Source organism: Athene noctua, chromosome 32 (assembly GCF_965140245.1).
Source record: "Athene noctua chromosome 32, bAthNoc1.hap1.1, whole genome shotgun sequence".
Classification (NCBI taxonomy): Eukaryota; Metazoa; Chordata; class Aves; order Strigiformes; family Strigidae; genus Athene; species Athene noctua.
The window spans coordinates 898,532-917,883 of record NC_134068.1 but is presented as its reverse complement, the minus strand read 5'-3'; the positions used below and the strand labels follow the sequence as shown (position 1 = coordinate 917,883).

At 53.0% G+C, this 19,352-nt stretch overlaps 2 protein-coding genes across 2 annotated transcripts; both read left to right on the top strand.

Moving 5' to 3' along the window:
• The first annotated feature begins 14,811 nt into the window (after positions 1-14,811).
• On the top strand, positions 14,812-16,362 carry LOC141972316 (uncharacterized). The gene is made up of 5 exons (XM_074930201.1): positions 14,812-14,946; positions 15,077-15,226; positions 15,380-15,534; positions 15,825-15,976; positions 16,346-16,362. The coding sequence occupies exons 1-5, from the start codon at positions 14,812-14,814 to the stop codon at positions 16,360-16,362; spliced, it is 609 nt and encodes a 202-aa protein (XP_074786302.1).
• On the top strand, positions 16,294-19,123 carry LOC141972315 (maestro heat-like repeat-containing protein family member 7). Its single transcript, XM_074930200.1, has 7 exons — positions 16,294-16,483; positions 16,588-16,764; positions 17,088-17,243; positions 17,630-17,731; positions 18,108-18,210; positions 18,371-18,430; positions 18,993-19,123. The coding sequence occupies exons 1-7, from the start codon at positions 16,439-16,441 to the stop codon at positions 19,121-19,123; spliced, it is 774 nt and encodes a 257-aa protein (XP_074786301.1). The 5' UTR covers positions 16,294-16,438.
• Positions 19,124-19,352: the final 229 nt, after the last annotated feature.

The following is a 19,352-nucleotide window of genomic DNA, read 5'->3' as shown; positions in this document are numbered from 1 at the left end:
AATTAATGCATCTTCCCCATGTACGTTAGTGATACTGGACTGGTGAAATTGTAGCAGAAAACTCAAATTTCTTTTCACTCGAGGAAATGGTAAGAACAGCTAATTTGGACCCAGTATGTTACTGAACTGATTTCACAGGCATGCATATAGTATCTAGTTTTGTAGACAGCATTGTATTAAATCACAAATGGTTTATATTAATCTAATTAAAAACTCTGTTAGTCAACCTGACTTTGTCTTTTGCTATTAATTATACTTACAGCAGCATTTATATATCGATTTACATATACCGAGCCCTACGCAACATTAATTTTAGTCTCAGGTCATAACCAAAGCAAAGCATCACTTTCAATTGACTGACATGCAAACTCACACAGCTCTGTGGAAATTAAAACAGCAAGCAAAAGCACTCGGAAACACTTTGCAAAATTCTGGTTCTTCCCCCTCCCACCATACATTTCTATACTTTTTTTTTTTCTTTATGACTAAGGACAAATGCAAGAAAAGAGAATCTTTCTTCCTTAGACCTCACTACCTTCTACTTTTTCTACACTTAGAGAGCAAAACCAAATCTCTTTCTAGATTTTGTAACAAGGATTTGGCTGATCTCAAGGGTAATGCAACAAAATATTTTAAGAGGAGCAAAGCACTCCAGAACAACGCTGTCAAGGTGAAAACAGTTAATACTGAGTCAATGCAAAGACCCGGGCTGGTGCTCATTCTGCTCCCAAGGTGTGCAGACAGGACATCTGCTGATTCCTACTGAAATGTCAACTGCGTGGCAAGTGAAAACTCTACAAATTTAAGACAACAGACACTGTCCTCCACTTGTCTGTTCAATCCAACGTGGCAGCACAGAACACAAACTCAGACAGTGCAAAATAAAACTGTTGGATATATTGCCACTGTTCTTCAGCTTCTCCTCAAAAGCCCCGCACTGCAGCACTCCGGTCCAAGAGCAGACTGCACACTAACTCTTTTTCTGAGCTGTTTACTCACTGCGAGGAGCTTAGGGAAGAAAAACTGACCAGCATTAACTCGGAATCTGGCACAGACGGGTTCCCATCACAAACACACCGGGCACATGAAGATCCTCTCCCCTCGCAGAACTGGACCTGCCCTGGCTCGCTCTGCAGCGTGAAACCAGAGGGGCTGGGGAGCCTCCTCCTCCGCAGGACACGGGGTGACTGCAGCAGCAGGAACCAGCACAGCAGCTTCTTGAACTTCGATTTCATTGAACACTGCTGATTGCAGAAACACGCTTCATGTATACACAGAATCACTCTGCAATTGGACATAAACGTAACAGATCTGCTGACTGTGAACAATCAGTCACGGTGTTAAAGGTGCACACAAGGAATGTGTTTTCCCCCCATTATCAGTACGTGTCAGTGTTTAGAATTTGCCAGGTTGATAGCCCATAGTACTCCCTAACTGCGATTCAGAACACCTACTCAGTCTCATCGCAAAACTAGAAATTGGAGAGTTTTAGAACATTTGAGTGTCAAAAGCATCTAAAAACCTGAGACTGCGTCGCTGGTGGCCTCCCTCTACAAGTGACATAACCGGGCTTCAGACAGTCACCGTGAGACTGAAAAAAGTACTTTCAGGGCAACCCCTCGGAGGAAGGGTAAGACACACTGTATGTGAGCCATGAGCTGGCAGCACGAGCTGGAAGGCCCCAGTGGCTTTGAGTAACACAGGCTGCCAGATCTAACAGTATCTAGGCAGTGCTGGCACTGCACAACAGCAGCTGTGAACAAAACGGTGCCGGCGAGCTCCTCCCTGATAAAAGAGCCAATGCTCCTCTTCCTGCACTTGCACCTTCTTTGCTTATCCCTGCACTCCCGGCTAAGATCTGATTCTCACTTAAAAGAATATTACAGAAGTAATATTGAAATCTGCTCCAACACAAGATTAAGCAATGCCTCAGGTGTATTCAATAACTCCCTAGCTTATCTAATATTTATTCCCCTGCAATTATCCTGCTACAGCACATCTACTGCCTTCAAGAAGGATGAATGTGTTTGCAAAATATGTCTGAAAGAGATCAACCAAGGCAAAACCAGGGCAGGGAGTGTTTCCCGTTCAGGCTGTCAGGCCAGCGTGTCCCCAGCCCCAGCTGTTAAGGAAGCCGGGAGTTCTCTCCTGCAAGGGTTGCAGTGACACAGTCAGCCATACCAAAGTAACTCCCTTGCTGTCTAGGCAGACAGTCCAGCCTTTGAAACTCACTTTCCTGTTGGCATCTGACCCGGCTGGGCAGCCGGTGGCTGTCTAAAGAATTTCAAGCCCATCGCCCCACGCAGTGCTGCTGTCTGCCCTGAACCTGGGTCCCTCGGGGGAGGCTGCTGGAAATCCCCAGCTTAGCTGCCTCATTCATTAACCGCATCAGCTTTGGGATTTCACACAGATTTACGAAATTCATCAATTCCAGGTCTGGAGCTCGGTGTTCAATGCCCAGACCCTGCCTGGACAGAAGAAGCAACATCTAGTCCTCTTGGGAACCTCTGTCTCACAGCACTCCTCTACGTTCCTCTAGGAAATCACTGCCTGCAAGTTCCCTCACAGAGTTATAAATGCTGGAGCGTTTGGATTTCCAGCTCTCAAGCATTTATACCATGATGGGTCCCTTATATTTGTCTCTCTGCAAAAGCTGTAAGCACTGAAAAGAGCTAAAGAAAAACCACAACTGCTATGAAAAAAAAAAAATTAAAAAAAAAAGGGAAACAATAAGCAAAATTAGCTTTCAACAGACACTGGAGAAAAATGCAAGTGTAACTCTACGTGGAACATGATATTCTGTGGAAATCTCAAAGGCCTTTGAAGTTCTGGATTTAATAAACACCATATCTGACTTCGATCATTTAGATCACAGCAAAGTGGAGCAAACAATTAGTTCCACACATGTAAGTTCCTGGGAATGATTTCCCACTGCAAATTTATTTACAAAGCAATCCTATTCCCCTTAAAATGTAATATATCTGTAAATAACATGGCACCAAACTGAGCACAGAGCAGAGCACTTCCACCTGCAACACTGCAATCAGCGGGCAGCTACTGACCGGCGACATCTTCTCCAGTTCAAGTGCTGCACAGGCACACCGACAGCCTAGGAAATGCACTCTCACATTGAAGCACCAGCCACAAACTCACAATTAAAACCACGTTTTCATCATTAGATTCAGATTAAAACCTGCCTCATGAAAAGCTTATTCAAAAGCCTGCACATAACTAAGTTTCATTTTAAACATCTAAATTTGGAGATATTTGCCTTCGAGGATAACTTTCCTCTTGGCCAGGTTTTTTCTTATGACATGTAACATCCTGTTTTATTTATAATCACAGCAGCCAACGGGTTTTTCTGAACGTGTTTTAACAGTATAATTTCCAGACTAAGGTTTGTCAAGTGCTTGTAGATGCAGCGTGTGGCTATTGCACGCTGTCTGGTTATTCTTAGGCTTGTCCATCCCACACTTAGAATAACAGAAAGCAGCTTTCTCATTAATCTTTAGCAAATGCAGAACAAAGGAACTCCAAGTGTGCCAGCAAACACAGATGCCCAAATCCTAGAGCAGCTTTCAGCTGCTCAGTTCCAGGTTCCCAGCTGTCAAGCCTGGTGAGCCTCAAACCTTACTATTCTCTGAGAAACACCAGAGAATATTTATCACATGCAAGTTTCTGATTTAGTACATCCACACAGAAAAAGTACCATGAGAAGAGAAATGACAGGAAAAATGACTGTGAAAAGTAACAGTGATAAATTAAGAAAAGGATTGTCCTATGGAAATCCTATTTCCAAACCACGGAGGTATTGGGGAAGAAAAAGGAAAAAATAAAAGAACAGAAATATGCTATCTTGGATGTCAGTTTGTGGACTACACTGGGAAAGAGCACAATTCATTACTTATTTATTATCACTTAGAACCATAGAATGGTTTGGGTTGGAAGGGACCTTAAAGATCATCCAGCTCCAACCCCCCGTCCCGGGCAGGGACACTTCCCCCTCGCCCAGGTTGCCCAAAGCCCCGTCCAACCTGGCCTTGAGCCCTTCCAGGGAGGGGGCACCACAGCTGCTCCGGGCAACCTGTGCCAGGGCCTCACCCCCCTCACTGTAAAAAAAACGTACGCTCCTTCTGTCCAGCGCGAACGTACTCCTTCAGTTCTAACCCGCTGCCCTCTGCTCTGGCACTACAGGCCCTGGCAAAAAGCCTCTCTCCATCTTGCTTAAAACCTCCCTTTACATATAGAAAGGCCGCTCTAAGCTCTCCCCGGAGCCTTCTCTCCTCCCGCTGAACCCCCCAACTCTCCCAGCCTGTCCTCACGGGGGGGCTCCAGCCCCCCAGCATCTCCGTGGCCTCCTCTGGCCCCGCTCGAGCAGGTCCGTGTCCTTCTGCTGTTGGTGCCCCGGAGCTGGACCCAGCCCTGCAGGGGGGTCTCCCAGAGGGGAACAGAGGGGGAGAATCCCCCCCTCGCCCTGCTGGCCATGCTTCTTGTGACGCAGCCCAGGAGACGATTGTCTTCCTGGGCTGGGAGTGCATGCTGCCAGCTCACGTCCAATTTTTGCCCACCAATGTCCCAAAGTCCCTCTGCACAGAGCTGCTCTCCACCCACCCACCCATCCATCCCCCAGTCTGTACTGATACCACCTCAGCCCAGGTGCAGGACCGTGCACTTGGCATAATGCCTGGTGCACGTGGGAGACTATAGAATTGTTTGATAAACTGAGACAGAACTTTTATGAAGACCTCCAAAAGAAAAAAAAAAGTGTATAGTAGGATTTTGTAAAGAAACCCCTAATACGGAAAGTTTTGTCTTTTTGAATTAAACTTTGGCGGGGGGGGGGGGGGAATATTTAAGTCAGCCGTAATCAAAATTCATTCAAATTAAGAATTTGTCTCAGATGACATGAATACCACATTAATATCTGTAATATATTCACATTTACTCTTGAGCTCAGGAAAGGAACAAAATACCCTCAAAGCAAAAACCCACAACATGCAAGTGTGGCTCAATTTACTTCCCTTGATAAACGGTACTGTGGGCTAGCAAAGTATAATACCCCCCTGCAAAAGCACAGATTAAATCTACCTTTCGTTATTCTGACTTTAAAAAGAATGAAAACTTGTATGAAATACTGCACCATGGAAACTGGTTCAAACATTTAAATTCAAACAGAAAACTCGTTTTAGCAAAGCAGGGAAAAAAAAATCACTCTTAAGAGTGTGATTGAAATTTAGCATTTTGCTCTACAGCTCAATTTTTCTTTTAAAAACCCCCAAACACCAGCAATGTTACACTCTATTCCCAGTGTATGTGCGGCCTGAACAGAATCCTCCAGGAAGCCCTCAGCGATGGGAAGAGCTGCTCGGGGCCGCGACTGAGCCTACAGGAGCCAGTTAACCCCGGAGCCCTGATGCAGCTTGAGCACAGTCTGTCTTCATGCACAAACCCCATGGATGCTGCTGAAACCTCCAACTGTGAGCTGCTGCCTTGTGGCACTGAAGTGACACCTGACAAGTCGGACACCACAGACGCCCGATAACCAGCTTTGCACTCACTTTCATTCTTGGGAATGTTGGTGGCATCTTTTAGAAAAGGTTTTTCCCTGTGAGTTTTACCAGACAGCTTCAGGTTTTCTTACCTGTGCCTTCTGTTCTGAGCTAAGCCACATCTGAACTCATTTTTACTTGACATCTTAAATAGTGTCATACTTAGTCCCACCACGCCTGCACTCTGAGAGAACTCAGTGCTTTCTACAGTGCAAGGAGAATAGAAACGATTTTGAAGTAGGTTTTTTTCCCCTGTAAAGTATCAGTGAGGTCACAGCCCCCAAAACCCACCTTCAGAAGCTTCTGACATTTTTAATAGTTTTAACTCAAGAAAAGGAAAGAAAACACAAAGCTGCTGGAAAGGATGAATACAACTACACGGCGGTTATGTTTTTCTACACCGTTTAAAAGAAGAGCTACACTGTAGAGCAATGTGAATATTACCTAAAGAAGAAAACCAGGTTTTTCAACAGCACAAAGACCAACCATCGTCAGGGAAGAGAACAACTGAAATCCGCATCTGGGGAAAGATGCTCAGAAGACTGAAGACTTAGTATTAGGTTTCAGCGAAACAGTAAATCAGTCTGGAAAGTTCTGGCAGCTACAATTCTGCAGAATTTGAGGGAAAAGTGGTGCAAAATCAGTAAAGAATGTGGTTTCACATAAAACAGGGACTCCTACTGCCAGTGTTACTGAAGAGAAGAACGCTTATCACAAGATGGTCGGCAGAACAAATTTCCACCTGCTGTATTAAGGCAAAGCAATAATTCCAAGCACTTTGAGGACTTCAGGTAAAGCCCTTTGTACAAAAGAAAAATTCTATTCATGTTTCAAGAGCGTATTTTTTTGAGAAATTGAGATAAAAGGCATACATGAACATCACCATGATTGCATACTATGAAATGCCCGTTGAAATCTATCAAACATACTTGTATTGAGGAAACCATTAAGGCTTGCAGCCCATGTCAAAAATAAAATCAAACGGAAGGAAAACACCCTTACTGTTGTCATGTGAAAAATCACCACTCAGAAATGCCATGGGCAAAATTCTGATTATGTTAATTGAGGAGGGGGGGAAAAGGGCAAGAAAAAAAAAAAAATCAAACCATGAAGCTATAAGACTTTGTTGGATTTTTTCCTAAATGACTGTTCTCCCTTTCCTGCAATAACATAAAGATGCTACTATGCATAATATGACCCTGCATATCAATCTATTAGTTTATTAAACTGCCGTATCTGATATAGGATGTTCTGCAGCAAGCCACAGTTCAGTGGTGGTGTTAAGTAACATACAGGGAAGTATGACGTAAGATAGACCACAAATATACGATATCCCCAACTTCAAAAAGTGAAAAGAAAATATTAAAATAGAAATCTGCCTCTTAAAATGCTTCTGAAGCTCGACTCTGATCCACAGCCAGTACTGTCAGAGTGGTACAAATCATGAGGCAAAGGTCAGCAGGCAACAATTCAGCAAAGACTGTTGGCAGTAAGGCTCACTCTGGCAGAAACTGCTGCAGGAATCTATCGCCCAGGATGTAATTGATCTAAGAAAAGTGAACAAACACCCCATCTGATTTGGCATGCTAGATGGGGTCCATGTTTCCGTTCAGTCAAGCGGGTTAAGCCTGTCCTTAAGTCCCAGCTCTGGTCTCCACCCAGCTCGGTGCTGGGCCAAGAGCACAGCACGCAGCATCGCTGCTCTCTAGGCCAAATTCTTGGGTTCTTGAGACACCGACACAGCGCGAGAGGGCAGAGCACAGCGCTGTGCCCCAACAGGCCGGCTGCCCTCCACAGCCCAGGGCAAGAGAACTGCGGCGCTTCCACCGGCACCCCCCTGTCTCACAGGGGAGACGCAGCAGCGCCTGTCTGCACCTGCCAGGGCCCGCAACGGGACGACCAACAGCTCACCTGGAATTTCAGTCAGGCCACATATTTCACCTCTCTGACAGCTAGAGCACTCCGCTAAGCCATCTGGGGGGAAAAAATAATCTTATTGCATTGTAGCTTTCCCTAATTTTCACTCCACTTCTTGGGTTGAAACCAGCAAATGGACGAACCTGAATTACCCTTTAACGAGTAATACTGCAAGTGCTGCAGAGAGCCAGGAAAGCCCTACCATAAACAGACTGTGATACAGCCTTCCAGTGTGCTATAAAATGTGCAGTTACATATTTTAATTACGTTTATTACATAAGAGGAGAGAATTAACGTTAATTGAACCTTAAATGACCCAACTGGACTCATGCCACTTGTTTTACTGCGCAGACCCCTAAGATGCAGAAGCTGGCATAACAACCTGACCTCAGAACCGCCAGTCACGTCCCCTTTTTTAATCCACTGCTTTATGCCATCTTTTTACTATTTGCAGTTTGAACCTGGTTTTATCATCTCCAAAATTGCTGTTTCAGCTTATGGCTAGCACAGAAGTAGCTTTAAAGACACGGGGCAGTGCGGCCTGTGCCCTGGTGCTCACACACTGTGAAGGTTGCTGCTCTCCCAGCAGCTGCAGCCTCCACAGTCAAACGCTCCCTCGGTACCATCTCGGCACGTCTGACCTTTCTGCTGGGAGAGCCCGTCACGCTGCATAACATGTTCAACATCATCCCATCCTCGTCCTGAAAAGGCATTAAGTAATTCGAGGTGTGGTGATACTCACATGCTTTGGACCCCACTTCTGTCAGAAGATGAATTACATTCAATTTGGGGATACAGCAGAATGCTTGGAAATTCCAGCACCTGAGTAAGTTCATCTCCACGGGTGTCAGACACAGAGCAGTCATTTCTGGAACAGTCACCCTTGAGCAGGCATCCCCATGAGAACTCCATCTCACCAAAGCAGCATTAGCAGTGCTGTACTGAATGATCCACGCACTGGGGCATGGACAAAGGCTTACAGCCTGAAACGGGATAATCAAATGATGGAAGTGAAGATACTTCCATAAGGTAGTGCACTACTCTACTGCTACTGCGTTATGTACATCATTTTTTGCAGAAAAAATATAAGTATGTAATATATATTAAAACACATCTAAAATATTACGTATTACATAAAATATGATTTTAAAGTATAAATATCTATGCACCCAGTAACTATTTATCTGCTTGTATGGATAAGCAGAGTATATAGCACGTGAAGTAAACGTTACACCCTTTAAAAGGTGAAAAACAGTCTCCAACTGCACGTTCATTCTAACACCTTCCCTGTGCTCTGCCCTGTCTCTCCCAGTCCCCCCCCAGCCAATCCTCTTCCCTCCTAAAGATGCAGGATCCAGCACCGGCCTTTCCCCTCACCACAGCGCCTCCTGCTCAACGTTTCCGACCCCCTTCTCCAGCCAAACTGCCACCTTCGCTGCCAGCTGAGGCCTCCACGGAGAAAATAAAACACCTCCTCCTCCCCACAGAGCTGCTGAGGATGGGAAAGGAACACAAACCGGACTGCGAGCGGCCGGAGGCGGGGAAGGTCACCCACTCTACCGGCTGCTCAGAGCAGGGCTGGAGGAGGCGTCACTGTGCAGGGGAAGGCAGCGCCGAGGGACACGCTGGGAGAGCAGCGCCGGCACGGCAGAACCTGGGCAATCCTTCTCACCTGGGATGAGAAGACCCCTGGCAGAAATCAGTCAAAGTCCAAGGTCACACCTCCTGACGCCAGTACACTCCAGGCCAAAGTGTGAAGGCTCCACTGTGTAAAGAAAGAAGGAAACTCCGTACCTAAAAGTTCCATCTGTTCAATGTTACCGTACGACCTTTGAAAATAAAAAGCATAAAGAAACTATTACCTGGCTAACCATAGTATTCCAGAGGACTGCAAATATTACTGCAAGGAAGATCTCAGTTTCTGTTCAGCATAAACTGGGAGCTTCTCTGAAAAACAGACTGTTGTCTTGAATTACTGCATAGCTATACAGAGAGGTATATAGGGCAGACACCTATAGCGTGGCTCTGAACACAGGAAATACAACAGCTTCAAAATTACGTAACTGTTCACAGAAGCTTCTCAGAAATAGTCCAACTTCATTTCAGTTTTTCTTAAATCACCAACAGCATTTTCAAACGCTTATTAGCAGCTACTTTTATCTAGCCATTTTAATGGAATAGAACTTAATTAAAAGCTTCCACAAGTCCTTCTTAAGGGTTCAGTACTTCCAGCTTTCATCAGTTTCTTAGAACTAAAGTAACAACATTTTACACCTGCTAAACCAGAATTTAATTCTTCACTTTTTTGCTTTAATTTTCTTCTCTAGATCCTTTTCTGTACCGCTCCTCCCTTCTCCCCTTACAATCTTCTGTCATTTTTCTCTCCTTTTCCCACCTTTTCTGCATTGTTTTGTCCCTTTTCCCCCTTCTTCCCTCTCTCCATCCCACTTTTTCATTATTTATAAAAACCCTTTAAAGGCTGTGAGAAGGGACAGAGGTAAACTGTCAAGAACAGAAAAGTTGCAGCCAAAAATTGGTATTAGCTTCTAATTATTTTCTCTCTCTGTTATTGTTCCATTTGACCCCATCCCAGGCACAGCTGTGCCCGGCCCTGAGGAGGCGAGGGGCTGTTATAAGCGGTTCCCAGCAATGGGGAGGGCAGGAGCCAGGCTCCTTAACGTTATCAGTCCTTCTTTCCAGAGACGGGGGTACAGCCCGGGAAGGGGGGTGGAATCAGAAAAATCCAGAAAAACTGGCAACATCAGCCTACACTATCAGAAATACAGAGCATAAAAATTGACACGGGGAGAGGTAAGCAGGGGAGTGCAGTGACCCAGGCCAGCAGCGTGCTCAGCCCGTGGCACAGCTGCGGGCACACACAGGCTGACGTGCTCCCGCTTTTGACAGAGCTGGGGAGGGACTATCACACAGCAGCAACATCTACGCCTTCTGAAGAAAGACCCGGCACAGCTCATACTTTGAGCTTCAAACCCGTGTCCTCAGAGGTCACGGAGACACCATGTCACTGCCCTGGCATCGCTCTGGGGCTGGGCACGTGTTCAGCCTTTCCCAGGACACTTGTGCCCTGGCCACCAGGGATCAGGTCAGACCTGTTTACAGGCTGTGACACAGCCCAGGTGCCAGAGCACATCTGGGGTCAGTCGATATCATCTGCACGTGGCTTAAAGGAGAAGAGCACAGTGCCACGCACAGGGATTTGATCCAGCTCTGGGCCCCAGCAGCCCCTTCCCAGCAGGTGCGGGGCTAGGAAGCTCTGTGGGCACGTGGAGCCCGACCACGGCCCCTCCTGCTCAGGAACGGCCGCTCCCTTCCACGCATCACACGGTGCTCGGCGCCTGGGGAGCTCACAGCTGACTGGGCTTTCTGCTCAGCTATCCAGCTATTCTGCCTTCTGCCCACTCACTGCAAAGATTATCCATTTTCCAAATTCTCGAGTTTAAAAATATCTCCTCCGAGGCATAAAGGAAGAGAGACGGATGGGTACAGTAGGGGTTCCCTCAGTGAATGCACCAAGGGACCAGGCACGAGAGTCACTGACTCACGTCATCCCCAGGACAGACAGACACTCTTCTCCTGCCAGGGAAACGTTCACGTTGCCAAACACCAGCACCTGCTGTTGCCGAGGCTGTGGCCGTCCAGACAAGCCTCAGCAAATGCCTCTGACCTTCCTTCAGCAGTTGGTCCTGAACTCCGGGAGTCACACTGCCCTGCGCCTTCAGCAGCTCCACCGATCCAAGCAGCACCATTTACAGAATGAAGCGCTATTTGGGGGTTTTCTACCCAAGGGTATCACAGTCTAACCTTCAGTTACTGCATGTATATTGTTCCCTCTTTGCAAGAGAATTCACTGGCTTTCAAAGTACACGTTTGCTAAGACCACGGATCAAATGGTCCTAAACTGCTTCAGATTTTTTTTTTTCTTTAATCACATCTATCTTCCTTTTCTCCTCTTAAGCAAGCCCACCTTTCATGACTAACAACTTAGGGACAACATAAACACTTACCAAGGTCGCTTTGTTATACTCCTTCTAACATTTCACAGTACCTTGTTTTCCCTAAATAGGGTTATCTATCGCCCGGGACTTACCCGCATTGCATCCTGCAGAGCAAAAGCACTTCCTAAGGTAATGAACACAGACCATGTTGTCAAACCATGATTAAAAAACCCCTATTTCCCTTTAAAAAAAAAAAAAAAAAAAAAAAAAATCAAACTTCAGTCCGTTCTAAACCCTGTGGTATATTCTGCTGATTCCCACGACTCCTGAGCTATGAGCTGCATCAGCCCGTCTGTGTCTTTGCACAGTGACTCCGACAGCCCGCGAAGGGCACCGCAGAGATTGCCACGAACTGCGGGGAGCTCTGAGCCCAGGCTGCAGCGCCCGGCGCAGCACTGACACACAGAAATCCTAAGGGACCTCTATGCATCTACAGCCTGCAGCCATCCTGCTCCTTTTTTACTGAAAAGTATCCAAACGTAGATCTATAAACCCAATTTCTAACGAAACTGAGAGATCTCCAATACATGCTCTAAACATCAGTGTCTTTCCAGAGTCAACCTTCCAGTTCTTTACATTTCTCGGGGCAGCAAAGTAAACAATGATTAACACAAACTATTTTGTGAACAAAGATTTCTTCTCACCCGATGTAAACATCAGGAAGAAAAACCCAGTAACCAGAAAAGTGACCACTCACAGATTAATATTAACGTCTGAATTTACATTAATGTTTCACATTAATCTGGTTTTGTTTAGACAGAGGAAACTAATACATTTGAAAGTATAGTTTCACAAGTAGTTTTCAGTGGAAAACTTGATAAAAATTAAAAAGTATCGGAGGCCTGACTTTAGCAGGTCCCAGGCTTGACCAACAGCCTTTCACAGCCTGGGCTGAGGACAGGATTGTCACATTCTGTATTGCCAGGACAACTTTCATACCGACACCTTATTACTGGCCCAGGTTTTGAATAGAAAGATACACCTATATGAACTAAATCTGCCTTTCTGTATGAAAAGAAGTGAATCTCCAAGAGCCCAAAGAAATCCAAACCCCACATAAGCCAATGTATTAGCTGAAATCTGAACAGAAGACAAAATGAATTGGCATCACATCAACAGTTTCCAGACTGGACAGAACAATTTCTGCAGGCTTGTATGAAAGACTACTAATGCTCACTGAGTGCACAGGCTAAGGAATTACACACCTTCTGAACAATCCTGCCCTGCCCTGCCAGGAGCTTTATGATGCCGAGCTACAGGAGACCAACTGACGCGACCGGAGGTTTAACAAACTCATGCTGTGCCACAGAGGAGAATCTAGATTTTTAAGATGAAAGTTAAAGGCCTGATTCTCATTGCCGTCAGAACGCCAGCTGAAACTCTGAGGTCAATTGTACCGTCATTGCATAGAGAGAAACCAGCTCCCTCACGGCCCAAGCAGTGATGAGATTTCCATGGGGAGAGATGCTCTTCCCGGGGCTCCTCCTCCCAAGAGTCTTTTCCCTTTATCTCTGTATTACAAAACACCCAACTGCCTTGGGAACCCCTTGCACAGTCTATTAGTAAAGCCACACATATACAGAAAATTTGCTCGTGCCAAAAAATATATGGACAATTAGCTGGCACAGCCCCGGTGCCACTGAGAAGCAGCGGGAAAACGGATCCTTCGCTCAACCTCGCTCTTGCCCAAAGTGCAATTTCCACGCGGCCCTGGCGCCCAGAAGCCCCCATTTTACTCGCACGGTTTAACTCTCCTCCGCGCTCTCGATCCGCCCCTCGCGCAGTTTCTCTCTCCCACGAACACGCGCAGGCCCTCCGCAGATCCCCCCCGCGTGTTCCCGGCCGCCCGCCCCGGGTCCCCGCGCAGAGCCCGCGGGAATCCCCCGCCCGGAGGAACCGGCGTCCCGGCCCCGAGCGGCCGCCCCCGGCCCCGCCGGCCCCTCCGGCAGCGCCGCCCCGCCGGCCCCGCGCCTCGCTCCGCGCCCCCCCGCGCACGGCCCGGCCGCCCCCCCGAGCGCAGCCCGACCGCGGGAGCGGAGCCGCGGGGCGATCCGCGCCGTCCCCGTCTGCCGCCGGCTCGGGCGGGGCGGCCGCCGCTCCCCCGCCGCGGGGCCGCGCGGGACCGCGCCTGCGCGGGGGGGCCGCGCCCCGTGCCCGCGGGTGCGCCTGCGCGGGAGCGTCCCGCCCGCCCTCGGCCGTCTCCGCGCGGGGCTCCGCGCCCGCCCGGCCCCGGTGCCCGGCGCCTCCGCCCCTGCGCGACGGGGCCGCTGCGCCCGCGGCGGGGGGGGCGGCCGCGTCTCCCGGGGCCGGTCGCGCGGGGCCGCGGCCGCGTCTCGGCTCCGGGCGGGGCCGGCGCTCCGCGGGCGGGGCCGCGTCCGCGCACGGTCCCCGCGCCGCCGCCGCCGGGCGCTCTCCGGGGCTGGAGCGGCGCCGCCCGGCCCTGCCCGCGCTGCCCGCGCTGCCCGCCCCCCCGCAGCGCCGGCCGGGCCGCGGGCGGGGCTCGGTGCGAACGGGCCATGCACAAGGCGACCGCTCGCCCCGCACCGGCCAACAGCCCGCTCCCGGCCGGTGACCCCGACAGAGCGGAGATCCCGCCGCCGCCAGACACGGCCCCGGGGCTGTGCTCCCTCCCGGCCGGAGAAAATTAACTCTCTCCCAGCCAAAACCGGGAAACTCTTGCCGAGGTGAAAGCTACTCGGGCCGCGGGGGAGAGACTGGGCACGGGCGAGCGAACGCCGCGGGTGACCGCCAGGGAGAGACGGGGCAGGCTGGAGGGTTTCTGTCGGATCGCAGCGGAAGGTCCGGGCTCCGTGCCGGGGTGTGAGAACCTCTGGGACCAGCCGGGGGGCAGGAAGGTGCTGAGGGGACACGATGGGGGCCAGGGGGTCCCCGCCCCGCCCAGCGGAACCCTGCCCCACCCGGCCTGGGTGACGCGTCACAATGTGACCCCTTTGTGACATCGCTCCGTGTCACCCCCGGCACCGTATCTGAGCAGCGCAGCCCCGCAGTGCCTGACAAGACGGGGAAGGGACAGGGCGGGAGCGCAGCGAGGAGACTCCTGAGCACAGCCCGCGTCTTTTCCCGTCGCTCCCTAAAGCTGAACCCCCACCGTCCCTCAGCCGTTTCTGAGGATGGCAGAGAGACCCCCCAGCAGCCCCAGGGTGGTTTGGGAGGAGGTGGGGGCTCCCCAGGAGAGCAGCTCTCTGCCGGAGCCCTGCGAGGTGTCCCTGGTCCAGGCCCTGCGGATCGGTGAGCGAGGGGGCCGATGCCAGGACCCCGTTTCCCCCGTTTCAAGCTCTTTTCACCCCTTGGGAGGCTGGTTGGCCGAGATGGCCGTTGTCTCACCGACTCCTCCGTGTTTCCGTGTAGACGAGACGCTGCCAGAGGAGATTCCAGAGGAAGCGGGATGGGATTCTGAGGGCGCCTGGTTGCTTTCTTTACTTGACTGCAGCGACATGGGAACGGTAACGAGCTCCCCCCTCGCCGGGACCCTTGTCCGTGTCATCGGCTTGTGCGAGCAAAGGGACCCAGAGGTGGTCGAGCTGCTCAGCCAAGCTCAGCGTGACACGCCTTCCCCCGTCCTTCCTCCCGTAGGTGTTTGGCGAATACTTCCGGCCTTCGCAGAAGACGGACGTTCTCCTCGTGGGCATCGAGGCCTTGACGGCAGACGATGCGCACGACAGGCAGATGGGCGGTGACATCGTGGACATGGCCATGACAGACCCCGTGTCCTGGCTGACGGATGTAAGTGCCCCGTGGCTGGACTGTCCTTCTGTGTCAAGACGTGTCAAATCTTCCCTCCTGCCCTAACCCGGCTCTCTCGGGCACCCAAAGCCAGGTCAAGGCAGCAGGGAGGGGTGGGAAGGGCAGCACCATCCTCACCCGTGTCCCCTCCAGGTGCCAGAAATCCTGAGACACATCCACAGAAATGTGGAGCACATCCACACGGAGCCAGCCCGGCGCAGCCTGCACTCGCTGCTGCTGCTGCTGACGGAGTGGAGCCCCAGGGAGGTGGTCAGGAGCCTGTTGGGCATCTCTCCAATGAGTGACAGGTACCGGCCCCGACAGCCTTGAGGGCTCGTTCCCCACGGGGAGAGTGGCCCAGAGGCCGTCTGGCTGCCAGACCCACAGAAAACTGCGGGCTATCCCCGAGGGGCAGGGCTCTCCATCCCACCACGCTTCCCCCTGCAGCCAGAGCCGGCCCAAGCGGAGCCCGTGCCCCGTGGGAACAGAACCTCACCCCCTCTGCCTCCCCGGGCACCCCGAAATGAGAGGGTGGGCAGGGCCGGGGTCTGGAGGCGCCGAGGCAGCTCTGCTGAGCGAGTTGGCTCTGGCTCCGCAGGGCGGCCGTGGCCATGTGGGAGGTGCTGGTCTCCGTGCCCTGGGCTCTGCGGAGAGTCATGTCGGAGCTGCTCGGCGTGCTGCAGGACTGGCGGCTGAGCAGGGTGTTCAGCTCTGCCACGGAGGACGCCTGCATCTACCCCTTGGCTGTGAGTGACCCACGCCCAGCCCCACCGCTCTGCCTTCCTCCTCCTCCTCCTCCTCCTTCCCCTGCTCAGCACCAGCCAGACCCCCGTGCCACAGGCTCAGGGCCACCCCGTGCTGGTTTGGCCCCACCAAGCCCGTCCCGGCACAGGCAGCGCTCTGCCCTCCCCCCTGCCTGCATCCCCCTGCCCAGCTCCGCAGCCTGGAGACCCCGGGAAGGGGCAGAAACCAGCGTCGAGGCGGTTGCTGGTCCTGGGTCAGAGACGTGGGGACTCGGAGGTGGCTTCAAGGGGAGAGGAGACCCTTGCCATGGAGCGTGCTGGTGCGGGGAGGGAGCCCTGCAGCTCTGCTGGTCTCTCACCGCTGTCTCCATTGTAGCTCCTGGCCTGCGCTAACATTGACACGGAGGAGTTTGCTGCCCTCTACAAGGCCCAGAGGTACCTGAGGCGTCCCAGCCCGGTGTTCCTTTCGATGGTGCTCACGGGCCTCAACACGCTGTCGAAAACACCTGAAATGGTGAGTGGGGGGTCGGCAAGGGGAGCCACATCGGCAGGTGGGGGCTGGGGCGGTGGGGGGGTCTTTCACCGCTTCACAAAAAGGCAACGGTGTGTTTCGTACAGGCCAGAAAACTCGCGGTGCTGCTCCCCGACATCCTGGAGACCCTGACAGATGCCAATGCCAATGTCAAGACGAAGGCCCTGGTGTTGTTCATCAGCGTGATGGGTCACATGGAGAGGGAAGAGGCCAACCTCATCTCCCTGAGCCTGGCGGAGAAGCTCCTGCCCCTCTTCGATGATGTAAGGCTGCCGTGGGCGCCTGAGCCGAGGCGATGGCTGCAAGGTGGCTGCCCTTGAGTGTGGCCATGCGGGAAGCGTTTGGGCAGGGGTCCCCCCCTTGCTCCTCTTGTGTAGCCTTTGGGGGCTCTTCCCCTCCCCGCTCCTCTTCCGCGGCCTTTCAGGGCTCCGGGGCCGTTGAGCCGCAGCTGCAGGTCTGGCCGACGGCTCCTGCGTTCAGGATCCGGCCCCAGAGCAGCTCCTCTCCCCCGGCCACGCTAACGCCCCTGCTCCCTGTGGGCGAGGAGCGGCTGGTGCTGAGCTCCCTCTGTCCTCCTCCCTGCCAGGAGTGCAGCCGCGTGCGGGAGCTCTCCATCCGCCTCTTCCAAGACATGATGAAGACCGTGGTGGGGAGAAACAAGAAAAAAATGTTGAAGACAGTGCAGAGTGTGCTGCTCCCACTGTTACTGCACACCAACGAGGAGATCGAGAGCGTGGCCAAGGTGCAGTGACAGCGATTGGTGTCACGGGGAAGGGTGTGCTGACACCACGGGGGTGGCCTGGGCCTGAGGGACAATGGGAAGGTGTCACCGCAGGGTCCCGCTGCACTGGTCCCCGTGCTGCAGAGCTGGAGGGGGAGGTGGGGACCCCCTGCCCCACAGGAAGGGTCCCTGCAGCCCCAGCACGAGCAGGGCCAGAGAACCTGGCACAGGCAGTTCCCTGCTCAGCCGGGGCCGGCTCCCAGAGCGCGGCATGGCCCCAGCAATGAAGGGGAGCCGGTCCCGGGATCACCCCGTGCCCCCAGCTCAAAGCCAGGCCCAGAGCAGGAGGATGCCAGGTCTCCTTCCCTGGGCTCTGGGGCCATCTCCCAGCCTCTGCTTCTCCGCAGGCTTCCCGGGACACCCTCCACGCTTCTGCCAAGTTCCTGGGCCTGAGGAGGCTCAGCTCTGTGGCCAAGACAGGGCAGACACCCCTGATCGGAGAGTGCTTGGTGAGGACAACCCCCAAACCCCCGGGGCGGGCTGGACGGGGGCTGCAGCCGTGCCCGGGGGGGCTGTGCCGCTCTGCATCGCCGCCCTGCCCCGGCCCCGCTGCTCCAGCTGCAGCCTCCTTCCCTGCCCTCCAGCACGCAGCCCCCAGGGGCTCTTCTCCAGGAGAGCCCGGCCCAGCTGGGCCCTGGCAGCGGGACGGAGGGGTCTCGGCACCCCCAGCCCCCTCTGCCCGCGGCTCTCTCTGGCCCCCAGCCCCACGGGGCTCCTGGCTGGGAGACGGGAGTCACTGGGAGGGAGCTGGGGTGCTGGCGGGAGGGACTGGTCCGGACTGCTGTGGAGGGTCCGCACCAGCCCCGTGCCCTTGTGCTCCCTCAGATAACGCACAGGAGGAGCAGGGTGGAGGAGTATCTGCTCCAGAGCCTGCCCTACCTGAAGGACCCTCAGGCCACCGTGCGGGAGGAGGCCGTCAGGTTCATCGGTGAGTCCCCAGGGACCCATTTCTGGCCGCCCAGACCCAGTCGCCACTGGTGGGGCTCGCTGGGGGTCTTGATGGGTCCCAGAGCCCTCGGGAGCTGTCCTTGCCGGGGGACAGCCCTGCCCAGGGGGAGCAGAGCTCTGACATTAGCTCTGTGCCCCAGGTCTTGCTGCGCGGCGCCAGAGCATCCTCAGCCAGGAGAGGCTGTGGCACATCTGCGATGGTGAGTAGGGGACAGAACCCGGGCAGGTGCTGCCGTGCCCAGCCCCGCCCCAGGAAAACGCTCCGGGGGCAGAGGAGTAGTTTCAGAATGTTTTTTCAAGAGCAGTTGCACAAAGTTGTGTGTGTCTTTGACACACAGGTTAGCATATCTCTTTAGTAAGGTCTTGAAATGGGAGGAATTTTGTTTTCTCCCCAGAAAGGAAGGGAATTTGTGGGGGAAGGACAGCCGTCTCTGTCCTGCCCCTTGCCAGGAGGCTGATGATGTCCAGACTCCACACTGATGCTCAGATCAATACACGGGCTCGTTGAGGCCACACACAACTCTAGACCAGCTCGTATGGCAAACAGAAAAATGACTCTGTGGTCTGGCCCAGTCCTGAGCTCCTTTGTGTGTCGGGGGCACACGGGTCATTCCTGAGCAGCAGCTTCAGCCGCTCTGGTTCTCTCACCGGCTCCTCCTGGCCAGGGAAGAAGATGGATGGGGCTGGCATGGGCTGGGGGGGGTCCTGGGGGTCTCTGCAGGCACTGGGGGCTCACGTCTGCTCTGCTCCCTTCTCTCGCAGCGCTCCTGCCCTTGGGGAAAGACACTGAACTCTCCATCAGGTCCCTGGCAGCCAAGACCATCTCGGTCCTGACCATAGAGCAGAGTCCGACATCGAGATGGAGCCTGCGGTCGCTGTGCTGCTGGCTCTGATGAGCCTTCAAGAGACCAAACGCTCTGGAAACAGGCTGTCCTTGAATAATTATTTTTTTTTAAAATAAAGCTGGAGCCACAAGCCGCTGAGACTCCGTAGCGTCCTTCCCACGGGGACCCCCCTGAGTGTGCTGAGCAGGGTCCCCCCCGGCCTCTGCCGCTGCCCCCAGGACCGCACACCCGCACCCAGCCCGGAGAGGAGGAGGAGGAGGAGGGAAGCTTGGGCCCA